Source organism: Dendronephthya gigantea, unplaced genomic scaffold (assembly GCF_004324835.1).
Source record: "Dendronephthya gigantea isolate DGI-Jeju-01 unplaced genomic scaffold, DenGig_1.0 000009F, whole genome shotgun sequence".
NCBI classification, from domain to species: Eukaryota; Metazoa; Cnidaria; class Anthozoa; order Malacalcyonacea; family Nephtheidae; genus Dendronephthya; species Dendronephthya gigantea.
In genome coordinates this window covers 1,408,044-1,427,476 of record NW_021163019.1, presented here as the reverse complement: position 1 = coordinate 1,427,476, position 19,433 = coordinate 1,408,044, and the positions used below count along the sequence as shown (strand labels likewise).

The window sequence follows — 19,433 nt, the reverse complement described above, 5'->3', positions numbered from 1 at the left end:
TCAAATCCAAACTATATTCGACCAAGTTCGGACGCTGAACTTTTCACGAGCAAAAACTGACATTCAATTCAATCTGAACTCTTTGTTTGAGACCATTTTCCCCAGGTTTAAGGTAATTCCGCAGTAATTGTTCCCTAAATGAGAATGCGCTGAAACTTTCTAGAGTTCTAGTTTATGACATCCACAAATAAAAAACACAAAGGAGAGTTGGGGTCGCCGGCTTCGTTTAGAAGATCTGACAAGCACAATTCATCACGTTTTTCCAATATGGCGCCATTTTTATTTTATTCCAATTTACAAGATATATTTGCAGTTGCACAATTGTATTGAATTTATCAATGATCGTATCGTAGTATATCCTTCTATATAAGTGATATACAGGAGAAAAGGATATTCAAAAGCCACTGACGTGATTTTCAGTTTGGAGCCGATACATAGGTAGACATAAAACACTTTATCCGTACAGGGGAAACTAATACGATTTTTATTCCCTTATAATGCACGAAGAAAAACATTTTTAACAAACATCAAACATTATTTTTTTACTTGAAACATCCGTACAGGATTATTATTTTTTTGTTTTAGATATGCGCAGAAAGAGTGCGCAATGCAAAACTGCGGAATAACCTTAACTTCCTTTTCTCCGGGAACTTGGTTGAATATAGTTTGGAGTTGAACCAGCATGTATAAAAATGACACAATACGAAAATCAATGATCATGCAGATTTTACGATAGAAATGCGATTTTGCACGAATTATTATAATAATATATAATTGTGGAACATATTTCATATTTTCATCGGAAGCTCAGGTTTCGTATCCGTGATTAAAAAGTGAACGTCAAAGACCTGATTCATAATACGGTATGACAAGAAAACTACAATTAATGAAAGAAATAGCCAATTAGAACCGTGTAAGATCGACTCTGCCGTTTTTCGTTGCCCTCAAACGTCAAGCTTAAATTTGTTATAAAATATAATTCAATGAGATCACATTTAGTCTGTTCGTTTCCCTGAACTTTTCAATTTCTTTAAGTTGTGAGCCTGACAGGGACGAGTCTTTTGATTTCGAGACTTTCGACTTACGTCATAACGTCTTATCAAAAGCCTTTAGCATTTCTTCTCTAGCGGTCATGTAATAAGAGGTGTATCAATTACACAAGCCAGTCACAGAGCTATAGAGTGGCGATATCAACATTAGCAATCTGCGGAAATTTACTTCGGAAAACAGGTTAGTTATGTAACATAGATATCACAGGTATATTTGCTGGGTGACTACGATCTGAGATCTCATTAGGTATAAGCTGAATAAACTACGCGTTTTATTGTAATGTTGTGTTCTTCTCCTAAAGTATTCAGTGAACTATATTACATGTCGTAATCCTGTGTAGGCAAGACTGTTGTATCAAACAGCGGCAAAGCAGGTTATCTCTGCATCATGGTAGTGCATGTACACGGTCGGGAGGCGATTAACTACATTAAAGAATAGAATATCACTTGTGAACAAGTGCTCCTTACAGAAGTGAGTTTCTGATCAAATATGCACAAAGAAATTCAACCTAAGCCATATCAATTGTTGACGGATGTGTTATACGAAGTATGATCCCATATGTTAATCGAAATAAAAGAACTAAAATATTAAAGAATGGTAGTAAATATCCCCCAGAAATCTCTACGATATTGTTTCAAAAATATTATCATTGTCTGTTCACAATGTTTTCACTATTGCGATATAAACATGCCCTATACATGCAGAGCACTGCCATGTTTTTCATAAAACGACATACGATATGCATGTGGAGTCGGAACCTTTCAAGACAAATAACGCAGATTCTTTTCACAGGGAGACTGCTACACTATCTTGTGTGATTTTAGACAAATAGGTTTACAAACTCTCAATCCTAGTTGATCAAAACGGCCAATCTCTTCCTATAGCATGCACCTTGTGAACCATAATTTTCGAGACACGCGAGATACGTTCACTATATATAGTACAGACACCCGGAAATTTCTTAAATTTCTTAAGTATCTCATAATAAACAACCACAGACGCTGTATAATATTTCGACGAGATTGTTTACTACACAGTCGGTTACATACAGACAATTTTCTTCGGGGCAGACCATCTGGTTAACGGTTATTCGCGCACAATTTCTTCCAAATAATACGTTTCTCTGAAAAGTCATTAGGTTGTTTTATGAAAAGTTTATAGAAGATTTGTTACCACAAACTGCAGTTGCCTTGGCCTTCAAAATAGTAGAACTAGGTTTGCTTTATCGTTAGATCCGGGAAAGGAATCCAATGAAGGAAAAATGGTTTCAAACGTACTGTGGAAAATACTGATTGTTTTCTCTTGTTTGGTTATGATGACTTCAGCTTTGCCAGAAAGTTACCAGGTAAAGTTAATGTTCTATAGATTACCCCTAAAATCTCTGGGATGAGAAGGGTCATTATACTAGATATATGGATGAGAAGGGATTGAGAAGGGTGAGAAGGGCCAACTATGCGGAGAGTTCGTAGTTACGAAAAATAATTGTAAATTCTCGTTTTGTTAAGAAATCAAATATTCACAAGAATAATGTTATTTCAGAATTTTAGCAAATGTTACCCTGGGAAACGAATCAGTCACAAAAACATTGCTGGGCAAATTAAGATGTTAATTTGCGCAGGAGAAAAAGACGGTGTCCAAGACTGGCAATATACTGATGGTAAATAACTACTCTACACAATAATAATATATATGTGAATAATTTGTCTGTAGTAGTATTGTTTGTTCGTATTCTGTGGGCGTGGTACTAATTACTATTTCATAATACGGATATCTAGTCAAGACAACCATGTTTGGTTCAAGTTACCCTCCGAAGTAAATTTGTAGTTCGATTGTAGATAGCCAGCGATAAACAAATTGGAGCTGTTTTGTAAGGTTAAGCGGGATTAATAAAAAAACTACTTTTACAGAACTACTGGGGATGACAGTTTATTACAGGCACCGAAAAAATCAAGAATTTTAAGTCTACAAATAGTACAAGACCTTAGAGGAAACAGTTTTTTACGTGTTCTTGAAAATTCCAAAAAATTCATTAAAAACATGCTGATAGGTTCTTCAACATTGGGCGAGGAGTTCAACCCAGCCAAAGATTGTCCTGAAATTGTTGATTATTTGCCTGAAGCTAAGGATGGATTTTATTGGATTTCCTTCGACAACAAAACTAAGCATAAGGTTTGGTACAACATAACCCATGCTAAATTACGTCTATCAAAACCCCTCTCTCTTTTAAAGCCCCCGTTTTCATTTTGCCTCTCAGTCTATTAACAAGCTATGTATTTCGGTATACACCTTTCCCTGATATAAAGCCCCCCCTTTCCACCTGACTATTTCACTGCCAAGATCCCTTCTACTCGTTGTAAGCTTAATTTGCATAATGTATCAACCTAAGGAAAAACCAAGCACCACCATAACGACTGTATTTATGATATAGAATAATAACATTCTCGGTTGCAGCTTTGGTGTGATGTAAATACAGACGGTGGGGGGTTTACCTTAGTTGGAATGACGGACAGTCCTGTAACGTGGACAATACCAACCAACTCTACCCCAGTTGATCCTAAAGGACCCCCTCATTGGTCTAGCGAACTTGGTGATCTACAAATACTCGATTTCAGAGTTCAGATTTCTTCGGACAATACTTTTGAAGGGACCAAGGCACATTGGTAAAAATGTAAATTGTACATAAATGACCACTGCCTATGCCTCAAATTTATTAACATGGTAGTCATATTTTAAACCCTGCAGTATTTGTTTACTTATGATATCTCTATTTATTGTAGGTTTTATCGCCTAAACCAGAAGCGTCAACTTGGGAATATTCTCATAAACGACGTATCAACTGGTTGTTCCATGAATAATCCTGGAATTGGGGATATCAAATATGTCAAGGACGTTCAAAGCGGTTCTATCATTACGACTAATTTCAAATGTTCCATATTTGGACCTCACACTCACAGTAATTTAGGATGGGTGAATATCAAATTCTCATATAATCGTACACACAATGCTTGACCTTACATGAATTTATTGTTCCATTTATAGCAGTTTTGGATTGTTAAATGTTATTGTTACAGTTTTAACGGCTAAACAAATCAAGCATCGCTACTTCTTGAGACACCCGGTACATATAAATATACATCAGTACTTACATATTTTACAGGGAAGAATGAACAATTGTCTTCGTAATACTTGCCAGAATGGTTATGGTGTGATTCCCGGGTTTTTGTTTGAATATACCGAATTTGGTTCATTCAGGTGAGATGCACTCCAAATGTGAAAGTTTAGTAAAACGTCGAATCACAAGAATATTTAAGTATTACTCAATGTGTATAGCTATATTGTGGTAACAGCATAGTTTGTTTACAGTTACAGCGCCGTGTCGACTTCAACTGGCATGCGACGTAATTCCACAGCCTTTCTTGGATGCGATAATGGGAAAGTATGTGGCTAACTCTCCAGTAAAGCTATATAGGCCAGGAGACTGAAAACAATTTATATATGTTATTATAACAAACTTTCCTGTACGTTTTGTAGTGTTGCGGATGTTTTGGTCCTAAAGGTGGAAGACAAAACTACTGTGGTCCTGGATGTACTGCAATTAATGGTGGAACGGTAATGAAGAATGTTTTTGTTTGGTTTTGGGTGAGAAACAGAATGCCAGAAAGACTTTGGAAAAGATGTATGGAGTTCAAAATGAAGAACTCCGTTGACACATTTGAGAAATATTTTATTGATCCGAGAACTGGTACAGCACACAAGGTGAGGGTTTGGTGACAACAACAGTAAAACGATGAGAAAAATGAAATGTAATTCTTACGTTCTATTTAAGGGTTCCTGTTCAGCACAATTTAAGAGATTTTTTAACGAAGGTGTAAGTATACACAAAAATTTTATTTCAACAGACTCTAAGAGCAAGATACGCAACTAAGACCAGGCAGCACAGGTATGATTGAAAATAAAGCAAAAAAAAGTGACAGTGAAAAAACCAGCGGCGAAGAAAGACGAACTGCAATAAATGTAGCTTGTATGAACCACTTTTGGCATAAGCAAATAATAAGAATACTTCATGCAAGGGTACGAGGCAGGGAGAACGTGTAGAGAAGTGAAGCTGGGAAATTAATAAGAGAATTCAAAATTTAAACTTCAATAATGAACGCGTATTCCTGGTGACTTTTCTTGCAGACATTGACGGTAGCTGACGAAGATAGTTTAGAGAAGATCCTAAATGTTCCTGGTCTTCTCTCGTATCGTGAAGATAATCAACAACTTTACGTCAATAATGGATCAGAGTGGCAGTCTTTGGCTTATGAAGATGAGGTTTGTTTTACTGGATTTCTCATCTGAGAATTATTAGGATTAAAATAATATTTTCTGCAGTGTGTCATGAAATGGAAATTTTTATTTCTTTCAAGATTCGAAAATTACAGCAGGAAGTTAGAAATCAAGAAACCAGGAACAACAATCAACAAAGTGCAATTCAAAATCTTCAAACAACAAACAAAAATCAACAAAGTGCAATCCAAAATCATGAGAGCACCATCCGAATCCTTCAAACGAAAAATCAAAATCAAGAACGAATTATCCAAACTCTTGAAAAAACGATTGAAACTCTGGGAAACTTGATAAAAAAGTTAGAAAAAGGTACCTTAGAAATTTATATATCTATTTAAGGAATTTAGTATTTCTTTCATGCAGTTTGCAATGATTTCTTTTCAAAGGTTGCTTTTCAGTTACGGTTTAAATTTTTTTTTGGACATAAATAAAACCGATATAAGTTTTATTTTACGACGTTTCGATGCTATGTCTTGCATCATTTTCAAGTAATAAATAAATCTGCATGATTGCGTTAGCTTTGTAATTTAAAGTTCAACGGTTCTTAGACTGTCACGTATATAAATAATTGCGTGTTAATAGCAATTCTTATTCTAGATTACAAACAGAGTTATATATATATCGGGTTAAATTTCATACGCCATACACCATAAATTATTCTAATTTTACTAATTTTACTAAAACTTATAGGGAATATTTATTTATCCATTAATTTTTGCAGTAACATCAAAACTCTCACGTGTATGTCACGGGTGCATGCAAGGGGGGGGGGGAGGAGGAACAAGGGGCGGAGGACATGGTGCGCCAGCCCCAGTCTTTGCCCTTTATCTTATTCTACAAATAAATATAAATATTTCGTCTTGTTAAGCGTAGTTAATGTCAACACAAGTAGGAACTACCGCGAAAAAGCAATTTTTTTAGTTATAGCCAATTAGCAATTACAGTATGCTTTAATAATCAATCAATATTTGAACCACAATGTTCAACAATGGTGGCTGTCGGGGGTTTTTATGGTTATATTATTATAAATTCTAATAAATTCACAGCTTTCAGGCCAGTAAACCGGGTCCATTTGCATAGAAAAGAGATAATTCCTCTAAATTTCAAATAAATCTTGCGCGAGTTTTGCTCTCCAAGTGCGTATATCACAAGCATTTTTAGTTCACTTGAAATTTGCGCTTCATGGGTGCATGATTTTGTCTCACGATTTTCAGAGATGTGCAACCACCAACCCAGTCACATGATTGCGATTATTTCGATAGGCCGTCATGATTTTTTTTAATCATTGTCAGCGAAAATTTGTCAGACGTGTCGTCAGCATTATGTGCAGATGATTTTAAGTCGCGACAAACCCCCTGGAGCGTATAAATATTTACAATATAACTTTTTTACTGTGTTTCTATACAGTTTTAGTATACACCCGACAATTGTCTATTACAAATCCTACATTCTGATTGGCGACTCAACATTGTCTATTCGTGATGGTGAACGTTTGGAAAAAATTCGCTCGCGCGACCGTATAAAATTGAATTGATTAAGTTATTTCGGTCGGTGTAATTGCGGTGTATCAATTATTTTCTCGAAATTAATATATCTAGGTACAAAGTGTATACCACTACTTGCCTTCGTTGTCTATGAGCGATGGGAGTTTGGGAGAACTTGAAATAACGTGGAAAACGAAATAACGTGGGCTCGTTTTCCGACTGATTATTTCTCGTTCTCCCAAACTCCCACGCGTGTTTCTATAACTGTACTGAAACACGGAAAATGTTTTCCATTTCTTAAATATAGCACAAAAACATTTAATCCTTTAATATTTCCAAAAATTTGCAATAATATCTAACTCGATATGAATCACCAGTAAAAAAGTGTCTTACGTACGTTCCACAGGTTTACAAGCTTTTCAGTCTTGTTCAATATTACGACAAACGAGGCCTACAGCCGATAGTGGAACGTATTTGGTGAATCCCATTCAAGGCGTTTTAGTTTCAGTATTTTGTGACATGACTTCAAAGAATGGTGTTGGTGTGACAGTGATTGGACATGACAGTGAATCAAGAACATTTGTGGACGGATATGATCCTGCAGGTTCTTACATCAAAACCGTAAAATATGAAATTTCCATGGAGCAGGTAATTGCCATTACGACACAGTCCGCGAATTGTGAACAGTTTATAAAATACGAATGTTATCATAGCCTTATCTGGTACAGCTCCACAAAGGCATATTATGCATGGTGGGTATCACGTCAAGGTTCAAAGATGAATTACTGGGGTGGAGCGGCAGTCGACAGTGGAAAATGTGCCTGTGGAATGAACAACAGCTGTGCAGGTGGAAAAAAATGTAATTGTGACAAGAATGATGCAACATGGCGTGAAGACAGTGGATATCTGACAGACAAGAACACGCTTCCTGTTACTCAACTGAGATTTGGCGATACAGGTATACGTGACGGTGTAGATGAGCGTGGTTATCATACACTGGGAAAATTACGTTGTTGGGGTTAAGAGATGGAACGCTAAGCCGCGTGTGACTGCTGTGCCTTCGCAATTGACTTCATTCATCTAAGTTCGACTGTTGTAAAACTTAATCACTGTGATGTTTAAATCATTGTCTGCGCGTTTCATGCAGAGATAATGTGACAAAAACAACGAAAAAATTCCTCTCCACGCGAAAAATTCTGCCTTAGGCTTAGCGACAACAGCGAGTTTGGAGTAGATGTAGGTGATGATGACTAAGCCGGTCTCCGAATTCAGAAAAAAATCACTCTTATGATTAGATTAGACAGAAAAGTTCCTTTAAACACAATTATCCTTTGTTTTTTTACTTGTGAGATTAACAGGGACAATACTTTCTAGTTGTTCGATTACGTCATAACAATTTATCACGAGTCTTTAATTTTACAAGGGATGCATGTATCAATTACATAAGCCAGTCACACAGCTATAGCGGAGCAATATCAACGGCAGTAATCTACGGAAATTTCTACCAAAAGCAGGTCAGTTATGTAATATAGATACCACAGGTATAGTAAGTGACACTGTTTGCTGAATTTGATCTCGTTAGCTGTAAACTATCGCCTGTATTCTAAAAGCGAAGCTAATCTTCTCATAGCGTTTCCGTGGAGGTATTTCCACTCAAACAAGAGCTTGATTTTCAATGTTCTGCCTTGAATGTCAATGTTTCCAATAATTAAGAAAGAATTTTCTCATTCATCAGTAATAAAAAAATTTTTATGTCACACTGAATGAGTGTGAGTGTGAGTGAGCTTTTGAATACAGGCGTATGTGTTCTGTTGTAATGTTGCAGTCCTCTGATGTTGCCTTTCAAAACATTTGAACTCGAACAACGGCAAAACCGGTTATCTCTGAGAGTAGTGTCACTCGCAGGCGATTTACTACTTTATATAATAGAGTATCATATTCGTACAAGTGCTCCTTAGAGTTGTGTTTATCCCTTTTAAATTTACGCGCAGAGATTACACAGCCTCAGCCATCAATAATTATTGTCGATGACGTGTTATACACAGTATGATCCCAAATAGCCCAAAAAAGACTAAATATTAAAGCTTAGGTGTGAATATATCTTACAGACATCTCTATGATATTGTTTTTAAAACGTTATTATTGACTTATCGCCCACTGTTTACACATTAGCGCTAAACACGCACTACAAGACGACCACTGTTATCATGATTTCCACATAACGACATTCGATATTCGTGGAATTTTTGAGTGAACCCGAACTCTTTAATTCTATTGTGAACCACAATTATCGAGGGACGCGAGATACAAGTATACTGTTATTGTAGTTCCCGAAACTTCATACTCTATTAATCGTTATAGACTAAAACAGACAGAGCAAAACATTACGAACATAGCGACGATATTGTTTACTATTGTGCTTGTTAATGTTTATGCCTGCGCAAATTGTTTCAAAACATCAGTTTAATAAACTATAAGTATAACCACGCAAACATAATTGTTACTACATTATTTAGTCTAAATTTCTAAACAGTAGGCAAGACGACTGCCTCAATTAATATAGATTAGATACCAGGGCAGGTTGTATCAAGCCCGTTTAGCTTAAACGGTGGTTAAGTTATAAAAATAGAAAGCTAGTCTATCGTTTTATTCAACAAGCGAACTAAATGTTTTTAACCTTAATATCTTTAGAGATACTGTCTACAACTATTCAGTGCATAATATTCAAGTTGACTCTTTCAAGAGAGTTGTAAGAGTGTTATTTAATTTTGACTTATCCACAGTTTAAGCTAAACGGGCTTGATACAACCGGCCCCAGATAACATATTCTTAAAAAATTGTTTTTCAACAAATCCGGCATTAAGTGATTGCATGAAAAGTGTACTCGAAGCTGCCCACGCTGAAAGGTTTGAAAACATTTTACTTCAAGACGATTTTGTTGGTCGATGTTAGCCTAAAGCAGAGGCATCTAAAGAGGAAGGACTAGCTTTGTTTTATCATTAGATCTACGGAAAGAATACGACGAGGGAGATATGGTTTCAGACGCTTTGTGGAAAATACTGATTCTTTCTGCTTCTTTGATTATGGTGACTTCAGCTTTGCCAGAAAGTTACCAGGTAAAGAAATTTTTTGTCGATTATAATGTTCTATAGATTGACCTTAAAATCGTTTGGATTGGAAGAGCCAAATTATACCAAAAATAATTGTAAATCCTCGTTTTGTTAAGAAAATAAATATCCACAAGAATTTTTTTATTTCAGAATTTTAGCAAATGTTACCCTGGCAAACGAATCAGTCATAAAAACATTGCTGGGCAAATTAAGATGTTGATTTGCGCAGGAGAAAAAGACGGTGTCCTAGACTGGCAATACACTGACGGTAAATAACTACTCTACACAATAATAATAATATATGTGTGAATAATTTGTCTGTAGTAGTATTGTTTGTTCGTATTCTGTGGTACCAATTACTATTTCATACTACGGATATCTTATATCTAGTCAAGACAACTAGGTTTGGTTCAAGTTACCCTCCAAAGTAAATTGATAGTCTGATTGTAGATAGCCAGCGATAAACAAATTGGAGCTGTTTTTTAAGGTTAAGTGGGATTAAAAAAGAAACTACTTTTACAGAACTACTAGGGATGACAGTTTATTACAGGCACCAAAAAAATCAAGAATCTTAACCTGCAAACATGTTTAGGTTCTTCAACATTGGGCGAGGAGTTCAACCCAGCCAAAGATTGTCCTGAAATTGTTGATCATTTACTTGGAGCTAAGGATGGATTTTATTGGATTTCCTTCGACAACAAAACTAAGCATAAGGTATCAAATGTCACAGGATAACATTGGAAGCACGCCTCTCTCAGTCAATTAGACCTCTTTATTTTATCAACCCATTTTATGTCTCTCTTGAGAAGGTGGTACGATTTGTCACCCCATTTGACTATACTAACCCCCAGTTTTAAACATGCCATCTGGCCATCAATTTCACTTCCATCACCTCTTCAGTAATTTGATATTCTTCATTAAAAAAAGACCTTCAATAAAGCCCTCCTCCTGGTCAGGTTTATTTTATCACTCTTTTTCACTATTTATCTTCGTCTATAGTCTGTTCCAGGCCTCACTCTAACTCTTTGCCCGTTCTTCGTCCTTTTTACTACTTGCCTGGTCCTCTCAATCAATTTATATTTACGACTTATAGCTTTATTCTCAATTGCAGCTTTGGTGTGATGTAAATACAGACGGTGGGGGGTTTATCTTAGTTGGAATGACGGACAGTCCTGTAACGTGGACAATACCATCCAACTCTACCCCTGTTGACCCTAAAGGACCCCCTCATTGGTCTAGCGAACTTGGTGACATCCAAATACTCGATTTCAGAGTTCAGATTTCTTCTGACAATACTTTTGAAGGGACCAAAGCACATTGGTAAACCGATTGTACATAAATGACCACTGGCCATGCTTAAATTAAGTTGATTGCTAAAGTCATATACAAAACCCTGCGGTATTTCTTATTGACGACATTGCTATTACTATAGGTTTTATCGCTTAAACAAAAAGCGTCAACTCGGGGATATTTTTTCAAACGACATATCGACTGGTTGTTCTTCAAGCACTCCTGGAATTGGGGATATCAAATATGTCAAGGACATCCAAAGCGGTTCCATCACCAAGAATAATTTCAAATGTTCCATATTTGGACCTCACACTCACAATAGTTTAGGATGGGTGATTTTCTAATTCAAATTACATCATATATATGACAGTCAAAATATATATTTATGTGTACCTATCTAAAATGAACCAAAGGCTTATCCTCTGTTTATTTGTGTTAAAATCTTCTAGGGAAGAATGAAAAATTGTCTCAGTAAAACTTGCAAGAATGGTTATGGCGTATTTCCTGGATTATTATTTCAATACACCGATTTTGGTTCATTCAGGTGAGATTATCCATTGCGAATATAAAATATACAATTAAAGATAAAGGTATAATTGGCAGACTTGACTTTTAATGTCGAATCGTAGTTTAAGCTTCTTAAAGATTATTTTCCCCGTACATTATATAGTTACAGCGCCGTGTCGGCTTCGACTGGTATGGAACGTAATTCCACAGCATTTCTTGGTTGCGATGATGGGAAGGTATGTGACTAACTTTTAAAGAAATGCTATATGTGACTTAATGCTACATGTGACTAAAACCTGTTTCTTCAGATGTAAAGTAGTCATATCAGCAAACTTAGCATGACGTTTTAAAACCTCTATGACCAGTTCAAAAGCCGGGTTAAAGTAAATCTTTAGATTAATTGTTTTAATCGCTTGTTTACAAAGTTGAATATTTTTCATAAATATTTTCTGGACCGATAGAAGTAATATTTTCAAAGTTTTATAACGAACAGTGGTTCAGAGGCACATAAACTAAAACACTGGATAAAAATTTAACCCATGCAGGGTTTAGCGTTAAACTAGCTTTGAACAACTTCCCCTTGCAGTTTACCTTAGTATATATAACTTTCTATGAATTTCTTGAAGTGTTGCGGATGTTTTGGTCCTAAAGGTGGAAGACAAAACTACTGTGGTTCTGGATGTACTGCAATCAATGGAGGAACAGTAATGAAGAATGTTTTTGTTTGGTTTTGGGTGAGAAACAGAATGCCAGAAAGACTTTGGAAAAGATGTATGGAGTTCAAAATGAAGAACTCCGTTGACACATTTGAGAAATATTTTATTGACCCGAGAACTGGCACAGCACACAAGGTGAGGGTTTGGTGACAACAACAGTAAAACTATGAGAAAAATGAAATGTAATTCTTAGGTTCTTTTTAAGGGTTCCTGTTCAGGACAATTTAAGAGATTTCTTAACGAAGGTGTAAGTATATACAATAATTGTGTTTCAACAAATTCTACTGAAGTCTGAAAAACAAGATAAGCAGTAGCAAAGAGCACAGGTAGGACTGAAGAATAAAACAACAAAAGTGATAGTGAAAAAAACCAGCGGAGAATAATGATATGAGATTCAGAAAATACACAGGTTTGTGACGGAGGGTTCGTACCGTGATCATCTCCTGGCTTTACCAATCAACAAGAATACATCAGAGAATTCAAAATTTTTAACTCCAATAATTAACGGGAACTCTTCTTGACGTTTCTTGTAGACATTGACAGTAGCTGACGAAGATAGTCTAGAGAAGATCCCAAATGTTCCTGGTCTTCTCTCGTATCGCAAAGATCATCAACAACTTTATGTCAATAATGGATCAGAGTGGCAATCTTTGGCTTATGAAGATGAGGTTGGTTTACTGTAGTTTTTACTGGATTGTTCATTCAAATGTTATGAAATACTGATATTAAATTGAAAATACATTGTCCAAGTGAAAATGTATATTATTTTCAAGATTCGAAAATTACAGCAGAAAATTAAAGATCTTCAAAGCAATCATGAGAACACTATTCGCACTCTTGAAAGAAGAAACGAAAATCAAGAAAGCATGATGCGAATTCTTGAAAAAGCAATCGAAATTCAGGAGAACATAACAAAGAAGTTAGAAAAAGGTAAAGTCATAGTTCTATATGCTTTTACAAACATAATTATTATGCTATTTTGAGCTTTGCTTTGCTGCTTTGCTCTATTCAATAAAGTATCGTGTACGGTCAGAATAATCCACACGGGATATTATTGTTATTGTCATTGTCATTGTCATTGTCATTGTCATTGTTATTGTCACTGTCACTAGAAAGCTTTAGATTTGTCTACGGCTCCCGCTACGGCTACGAGATTCGTCACTGTGGCGCGAAACAAACGTTGTACGCATACGCCACCGCGTGCTGGCATGATAAACCTCTGCAAACACAATAATAAATGATTGTTTATCCTGTCAAATATTTCGGAAATTTTACGCCTACTATTTTGAAAAATACACATAACCAAAAGCCACGGTCACGAAAAACAGTTCTCTCAAATTATTTTCTGGAAAAAAACGAGAAAATGTCAACTTTAATTGCTTTTTAACGTAGTGAGGACTACGAAGTTTTCTTTTAAAATGCCGTAATCAGATGAGCGACGGCTACAAGTCTCTGGCGTCACTACGAAGTATCACGAATATCACGTCAATGTGACGAATCTCGTAGCGGTAGCGGGAGTCGTAGTTAAATCTAAAGCTCTCTACTGTCACTGTCACTGTTACTGTTATTGTGTTCGTAAAAGTATCTTACATTTCACAGGTTTACAAATTTATCAGTCTTGCTCAATATTACGACAAACGAGGCCTACAGCCGATAGTGGAACGTATTTGGTAAATCCCATTCAAGGACTTTTAGTTTCAGTATTTTGTGACATGACTTCAAAGAATGGTGTTGGTGTGACAGTGATTGGACACGACAGTGAATCAAGAACACTTGTGAAGGGATGTCAACCGCCAGGTTGTTTCAAGAGAAAGATCAAATATGACATTTCCATGGAGCAGATTGTTGCCATTATGAAGCAGTCCAAGAATTGTGAGCAGTTTATAAAATATGATTGTCATGCCAGCGTTTTATTCTACTCTAATCCTCATTACGCTTGGTGGGTATCACGTCAAGGTTCAAAGATGAATTACTGGGGTGGAGCGGCAGTGGACAGTGGAAAATGTGCCTGTGGAATGACCAACAGCTGTGCTGGTGGGGGAGACTGTAATTGTGACATGAATGACGGAACATGGCGTGAAGACAGTGGATACCTGACAGACAAGAACACACTGCCTGTTACTGAACTGAGATTTGGAGATAATGACGCAAGTTATGAAAAAGGATATCATACATTAGGAAGGCTGCGTTGTTGGGATTAAAACCTAACTTTCCAGGTGATCTCATGCACGCTTTTATTTTAACCGACAGTCAGCGCTCAAAAAAATTGTCGAAATAGAAATCCATTTCTCAGTATTTAACCGTTTATATCTTTCGTAATTCTTTATGAAGCTTGTCAAAATTTTGTGATTGTGTTCACTTACGAGTTACGAGAGCTATAGCTCTGACATAAATTTCAAACGAAATAAAGTATATTTCAAGAGATAGTTGTATGCTTCAATACAGAAATGGATTAATTTCTATTTGTCAACAAGTTCAAATCCTTTCCCACGTTTTTAGATCACCTGGTTACCAGATATATCGAACAGTAAATTAGTAAAAAACATGTATACGTAATTGAGAATTTGTACTGCTGAGATAATCCTTTGACAAAAAAAATATATTTCCATATATACAGCATGAAGTTCTAGTTCAACATTGAAAAAATAGGCACACTGTGTGAAGCGAATGTCCGCTGAATATGAGGTCGGTAAGTTGTATATAAAAGACGAAGGTTTCTATAGTATAATTAGAGATCAGGGGCCGGTTGTATCATGCCCGTTCAGCTTAAACGGTGGATAAGTCAAATTTAAATAACACTCTTACAGCTTTGGTTATCAGCCATATATGACGTGAGCTAATGGTATGATTCTTTTATAATATAGCCAGAACATTATAATGATAAAATGTGCAAACTTATTTAAAATTCTCACTGTATTACGTACCGGCTGTTTTTACTCTCATTGTAAATAACATGATATACCATTAGTAGCTTAGCCAATCAGATTGCGCAACGGAGATTTGGAGATACTGACAGCAGCTCTCAAATATATAAGATATCACACATTGGGAAAGTTGCATAGTTGGGATTAAAATCAAATAAGACAAAAACCCATTTATGTATTTTGAACATAAAAACAAGGAAAATAATTCGGAAAATAATATGAACGTGAAATTGATTTGTCATAACAACATTGTAGCAAATATTATTCATTTTTCTACCTCTCCAAAGTACAGTCCAAATACTTAGCTTATGTAAAACAGTGAAACAAATAAAATAAACAGTAAATAATACCAGCGTGTACTCTTAAACCTCTAATAATATATTGTTGTTCGTTATGAAAAATTAAGCAGTTTTTGATCGATTTTATAACCCAAAGTTGAGCTTAATGTTGGAAACAAATTTGAATAAAAGACAGGGCAGGACAAGACAAGTTATTACGCCGCTTGTATATGAAAGAATTAGGTTTGCTTTAGCATCAGATTTATACTGAAGAAAATTCAACGAAGGAAATATGGTTTCAAACATCCTGTGAAAAATACTGTGTTTTTTATCTTGTTAATTGTATTATGACATGCAACAACATGCAACTTAATTCTGCTTCGTCAGGAAGTGACAGGGTGAGATAATTTCCATTTTATTATTGTTCTGTAAATGATTGACCCTAACAACTCTCATATGAGAATATGCATTTACTCATTTAGTAAGTCAATGCAGCCCCAGATACGACGTTCTTACCCCGTTCTCTTGTCGAGAATATATTTATTATATGATCGTATCGGTGTCTTATTCAATATTAATACAGCACAATATAAATTAGCCCGCTTTGAAAACTTTCTGCCGAATATCACGGCTTAAACTTGGTGGGAGTTGCGAAGTTTACACAAATTAACTGTTTACATAAAATGCGAATTTGATTGTGACAAGTATATTATGCAAATTGTTTGTTGAATAAGGACCTAGCTGTCTTTGAGTATAATTTGACCAAATTTTCCTAACTTGTTATCACGCTGAAAGAAAGGTCTTCTCTAGCCCTTTGTGACAAATTTTAATTAAACTAACAATAATCATACTCCTTGCTAAATAGTGTGATTTATAGTATTAATAAATAACACATATGACGATCTCTGCGCTGTGTCAATAAATCTTTCATTGACGAATACACCGCCATGGAAACGCACGGTATTCACACACAAAGATTTAGTATTTTATCCAATCCTTAATTATATCACTGTAAATATCAACAAAACAAATTTGAGAACAAGATGTGATAGAAAAGTGTTAAACTTGTTTTTTATGACCCAAATTTAAACACAATATACATGCATATGTGCTTGATATATTGACACACATACTTGTATTATGTAAATCTTTTGCTGAAGGAACAAATCTGTTTGTGCCTTGTGATAAAAAAATGTAATTATCCTTTTTATCTTGACACATTGCTATATATGTTTTAAATAAACTTACGAGTTTGATCGACGTGTTTACGGGTTATGTATAAACTATTTGCTGAAGGAAGAAGTTAGTCTGCCTTTTCCCTTTGTATATCAGATTGCAATAAACTAAATGAACCCAGGTCGTTTTACCATTACGTGTCAAGACACAGTGAAAAGAAGGTTCAACTTTTGCTGAAGAAGAATCATGTTTTCTAAAATAGTGTGGAAAATCCTGATTTTTTCAGTGTCTTTTTATTTTACAAATTTCGGCTTTTCTCAGAGCTAGAAGGTGAGGGAGAATTCTACAATTGTTCAGACTTTGCTACGCATCTACTGACCTACGCGAATATCAAAGTCGAAATGTACTGATTCATTGTTTGGTCATTTGTGCTTCCTTTCCTAGGATTTTAAGAAATGCAATCCAGGCAAACAATTCAGTTACAAAAACCAAGCAGGACAAGTAAAGATATTGATTTGCGCCGGATTAAAAGACGGCGTTCCTGAGTGGCAATACACTGATGGTAAGATATTAATATTGATCTACGTAGATATTTAGTGGGACTTGTATTGATTATGGTCGCTGTTTACTGTGTTTTGCTGGACCGATATGGTGAATCATTATAGAATCCTAAACAGTGCAATTTTTTTAGGTTCTTCAACACTGGGTGAGAAGTTCAACCCAGCCAGAGATTGTCCAGATATTGTTGATCATTTGCTGGACGCAGAAGATGGATTTTATTGGGTTTCGTTTGGCACTAAAACTAAACATAAGGTATTGTAACAGCTTGTGCTCTTTGTGATCCTCATCTTTGTGAAGCATTTATCAACGTAACCTTTCCTCCATAACAACGTTGTACTATAGTTATCAACCTTCTTCTCAATGATGTCCTCTCTCCTCCCTATGATATCCTCTCTTGCTCCTATGATTTACTCTTTTCCCAAGATGTCCTCTCTTATCCCTACGATGTCCTCTCTCTTCCCTATGATAACCTCTCTTGCTCCTCTGATTTACTCTTTTCCCAATGATGTCTTCTCTCTTCCCAATGATATCCTCTCTTATCCCCATAATATCCTCTCTCTTCCCTATGACATCTTCTGACTTCTATGATGTCCTCTCTCTTCCCAATGATGTCCTCTCTTATCCCTACGATGTCCTCTCTCTTCCCTATGAAATCCTCTCTTATCCTTATGATGTTCTCTCTCTTCCCTATGATGTCCTCTCTCTTCCCTACAATGTTCTCTCTCCTCCCTAGGATGTCCTCATTGTTTCATATGATCTTCTCTCCTGTTTTTTAAAAAGGTTTGGTGTGATGTACATACAGATGATGGGGGTTTTATGTTGGTTGGAATGAAGAACAGTCCTGTATCTTGGACAGTACCATCCAACTCTATCCCTGTTGATCCTAAAGGACCCCCACATTGGTCAAGCAAACTTGGAGATATTCAAATACTAGATTTTGGAGTCCAGTTTTCCTCAGACAATTCTTTTGAAAGAACCAAAGCACACTGGTAAGAGGTTGCAAAATAATGAATTGACAATTAGCTAGGCTGAAAGCTGGTAATCATTTAAAGAATTCTGCTGTACTCTTTTATCCTGATTAACTATCTTGCTATTACTATAGGTTTTATCGTTTTAACCAAAAGCGTCAACTTGGAAATATTTTCTCAAATGACGTATCAACTGGTTGTTCAATAAATAATCCTGGTATTGGGAATATCAAATACATCAAGGATGTCCAAAGCGACTCCATCACTACGACGAATTTTAAATGTTCCATATTTGGGCCTCACACTCACAATAGTTTGGGATGGGTGAATATCATTCTACTGTACACAAAAATTTTACATCAAACCTATATTAATGAACCTCGAATATCAGTAATGTTTGGGAGAAAACATTTGCGAAGAAATTTTCTTCCATGAAAGTAAAAAGAGAAACTAATGTCTGTATTAATATCGTTTAGGCAAGAATGAACTATTGTCTTCGTAATACTTGCAAGAAAGGATATGGTGTAATTCCTGGTCCTTTTTCATTTCAATATACTCAATATGGATCTTTTAGGTAAGGTTTTAATGTAAGGCCAAGAAAAAAAACCAAATTATTAAAAGTATTGCCAGAATTCATTAAAAGTATATCATAATGTCATATATAACGTGGAACTGCAACAAGAACTTTGTATTTGTGACAAGGCTTGTCTATGCTGGTCCTGGATTCGGTAATAGTTCCCAGATATATAGTTTACAGCAAAGTAATTATATAGTTACAGCGCCGTATCGGCTTTGACTGGTATGGGACGTAATTCCACAGCCTTCCTTGGATGCGATAACGGGAAAGTGAGTAAAGAGACTATTTGAAATAATAAAAAGGTTATTTGAAATACTAAAAGACGAAAGCACTCCAGTAACGCTATAATAGTCAGATGACCGAAAGCCTGTGCACACCTGTTAAAATTTTTTCAGTGTCATTTGATCAAAAACAACAACTTAAAAGACAAAAATTAACAATGTGTTATAACTATACATCTTGG

The 19,433-nt window shown here is 35.7% G+C and overlaps 2 protein-coding genes across 3 annotated transcripts in view; both read left to right on the top strand.

The window, feature by feature from the left end:
- Positions 1–19,433, top strand: part of LOC114517772 — a 70,840-nt gene that overhangs the window by 48,952 nt on the left and 2,455 nt on the right. The window contains exons 1-7 of one of the 2 annotated variants that reach the window (XM_028537591.1): positions 17,093–17,194; positions 17,309–17,426; positions 17,556–17,677; positions 18,206–18,414; positions 18,528–18,717; positions 18,870–18,967; positions 19,167–19,239. In XM_028537591.1, the coding sequence (XP_028393392.1) occupies positions 18,242–18,414; positions 18,528–18,717; positions 18,870–18,967; positions 19,167–19,239 (534 nt within the window). In that variant the 5' untranslated portion in view covers positions 17,093–17,194; positions 17,309–17,426; positions 17,556–17,677; positions 18,206–18,241. Of the gene's footprint in view, positions 1–17,092; positions 17,195–17,308; positions 17,427–17,555; positions 17,678–18,205; positions 18,415–18,527; positions 18,718–18,869; positions 18,968–19,166; positions 19,240–19,433 lie in introns of those variants that run through there. The other variant, XM_028537590.1, reaches the window with a different exon arrangement.
- On the top strand, positions 997–8,222 carry LOC114517771. The gene is made up of 13 exons (XM_028537588.1): positions 997–1,230; positions 2,283–2,395; positions 2,590–2,707; positions 3,098–3,219; positions 3,502–3,710; positions 3,828–4,017; positions 4,208–4,302; positions 4,414–4,486; positions 4,582–4,806; positions 4,877–4,918; positions 5,230–5,364; positions 5,460–5,688; positions 7,270–8,222. Exons 2-13 carry the CDS (start codon positions 2,312–2,314, stop codon positions 7,884–7,886), a joined length of 2,139 nt encoding a protein of 712 aa, XP_028393389.1. The 5' UTR covers positions 997–1,230; positions 2,283–2,311; the 3' UTR covers positions 7,887–8,222.

Coding starts and splice junctions, on each gene's coding strand:
- LOC114517771 (XM_028537588.1), top strand. CDS start 2,312: ATGGTTTCAAACGTACTGTGGAAAATACTGATTGTTTTCTCTTGTTTG. Junction 3,711..3,827: donor GAAGGGACCAAGGCACATTG/GTAAAAATGTAA, acceptor TATTTATTGTAG/GTTTTATCGCCTAAACCAGA. Junction 4,487..4,581: donor TTGGATGCGATAATGGGAAA/GTATGTGGCTAA, acceptor TACGTTTTGTAG/TGTTGCGGATGTTTTGGTCC.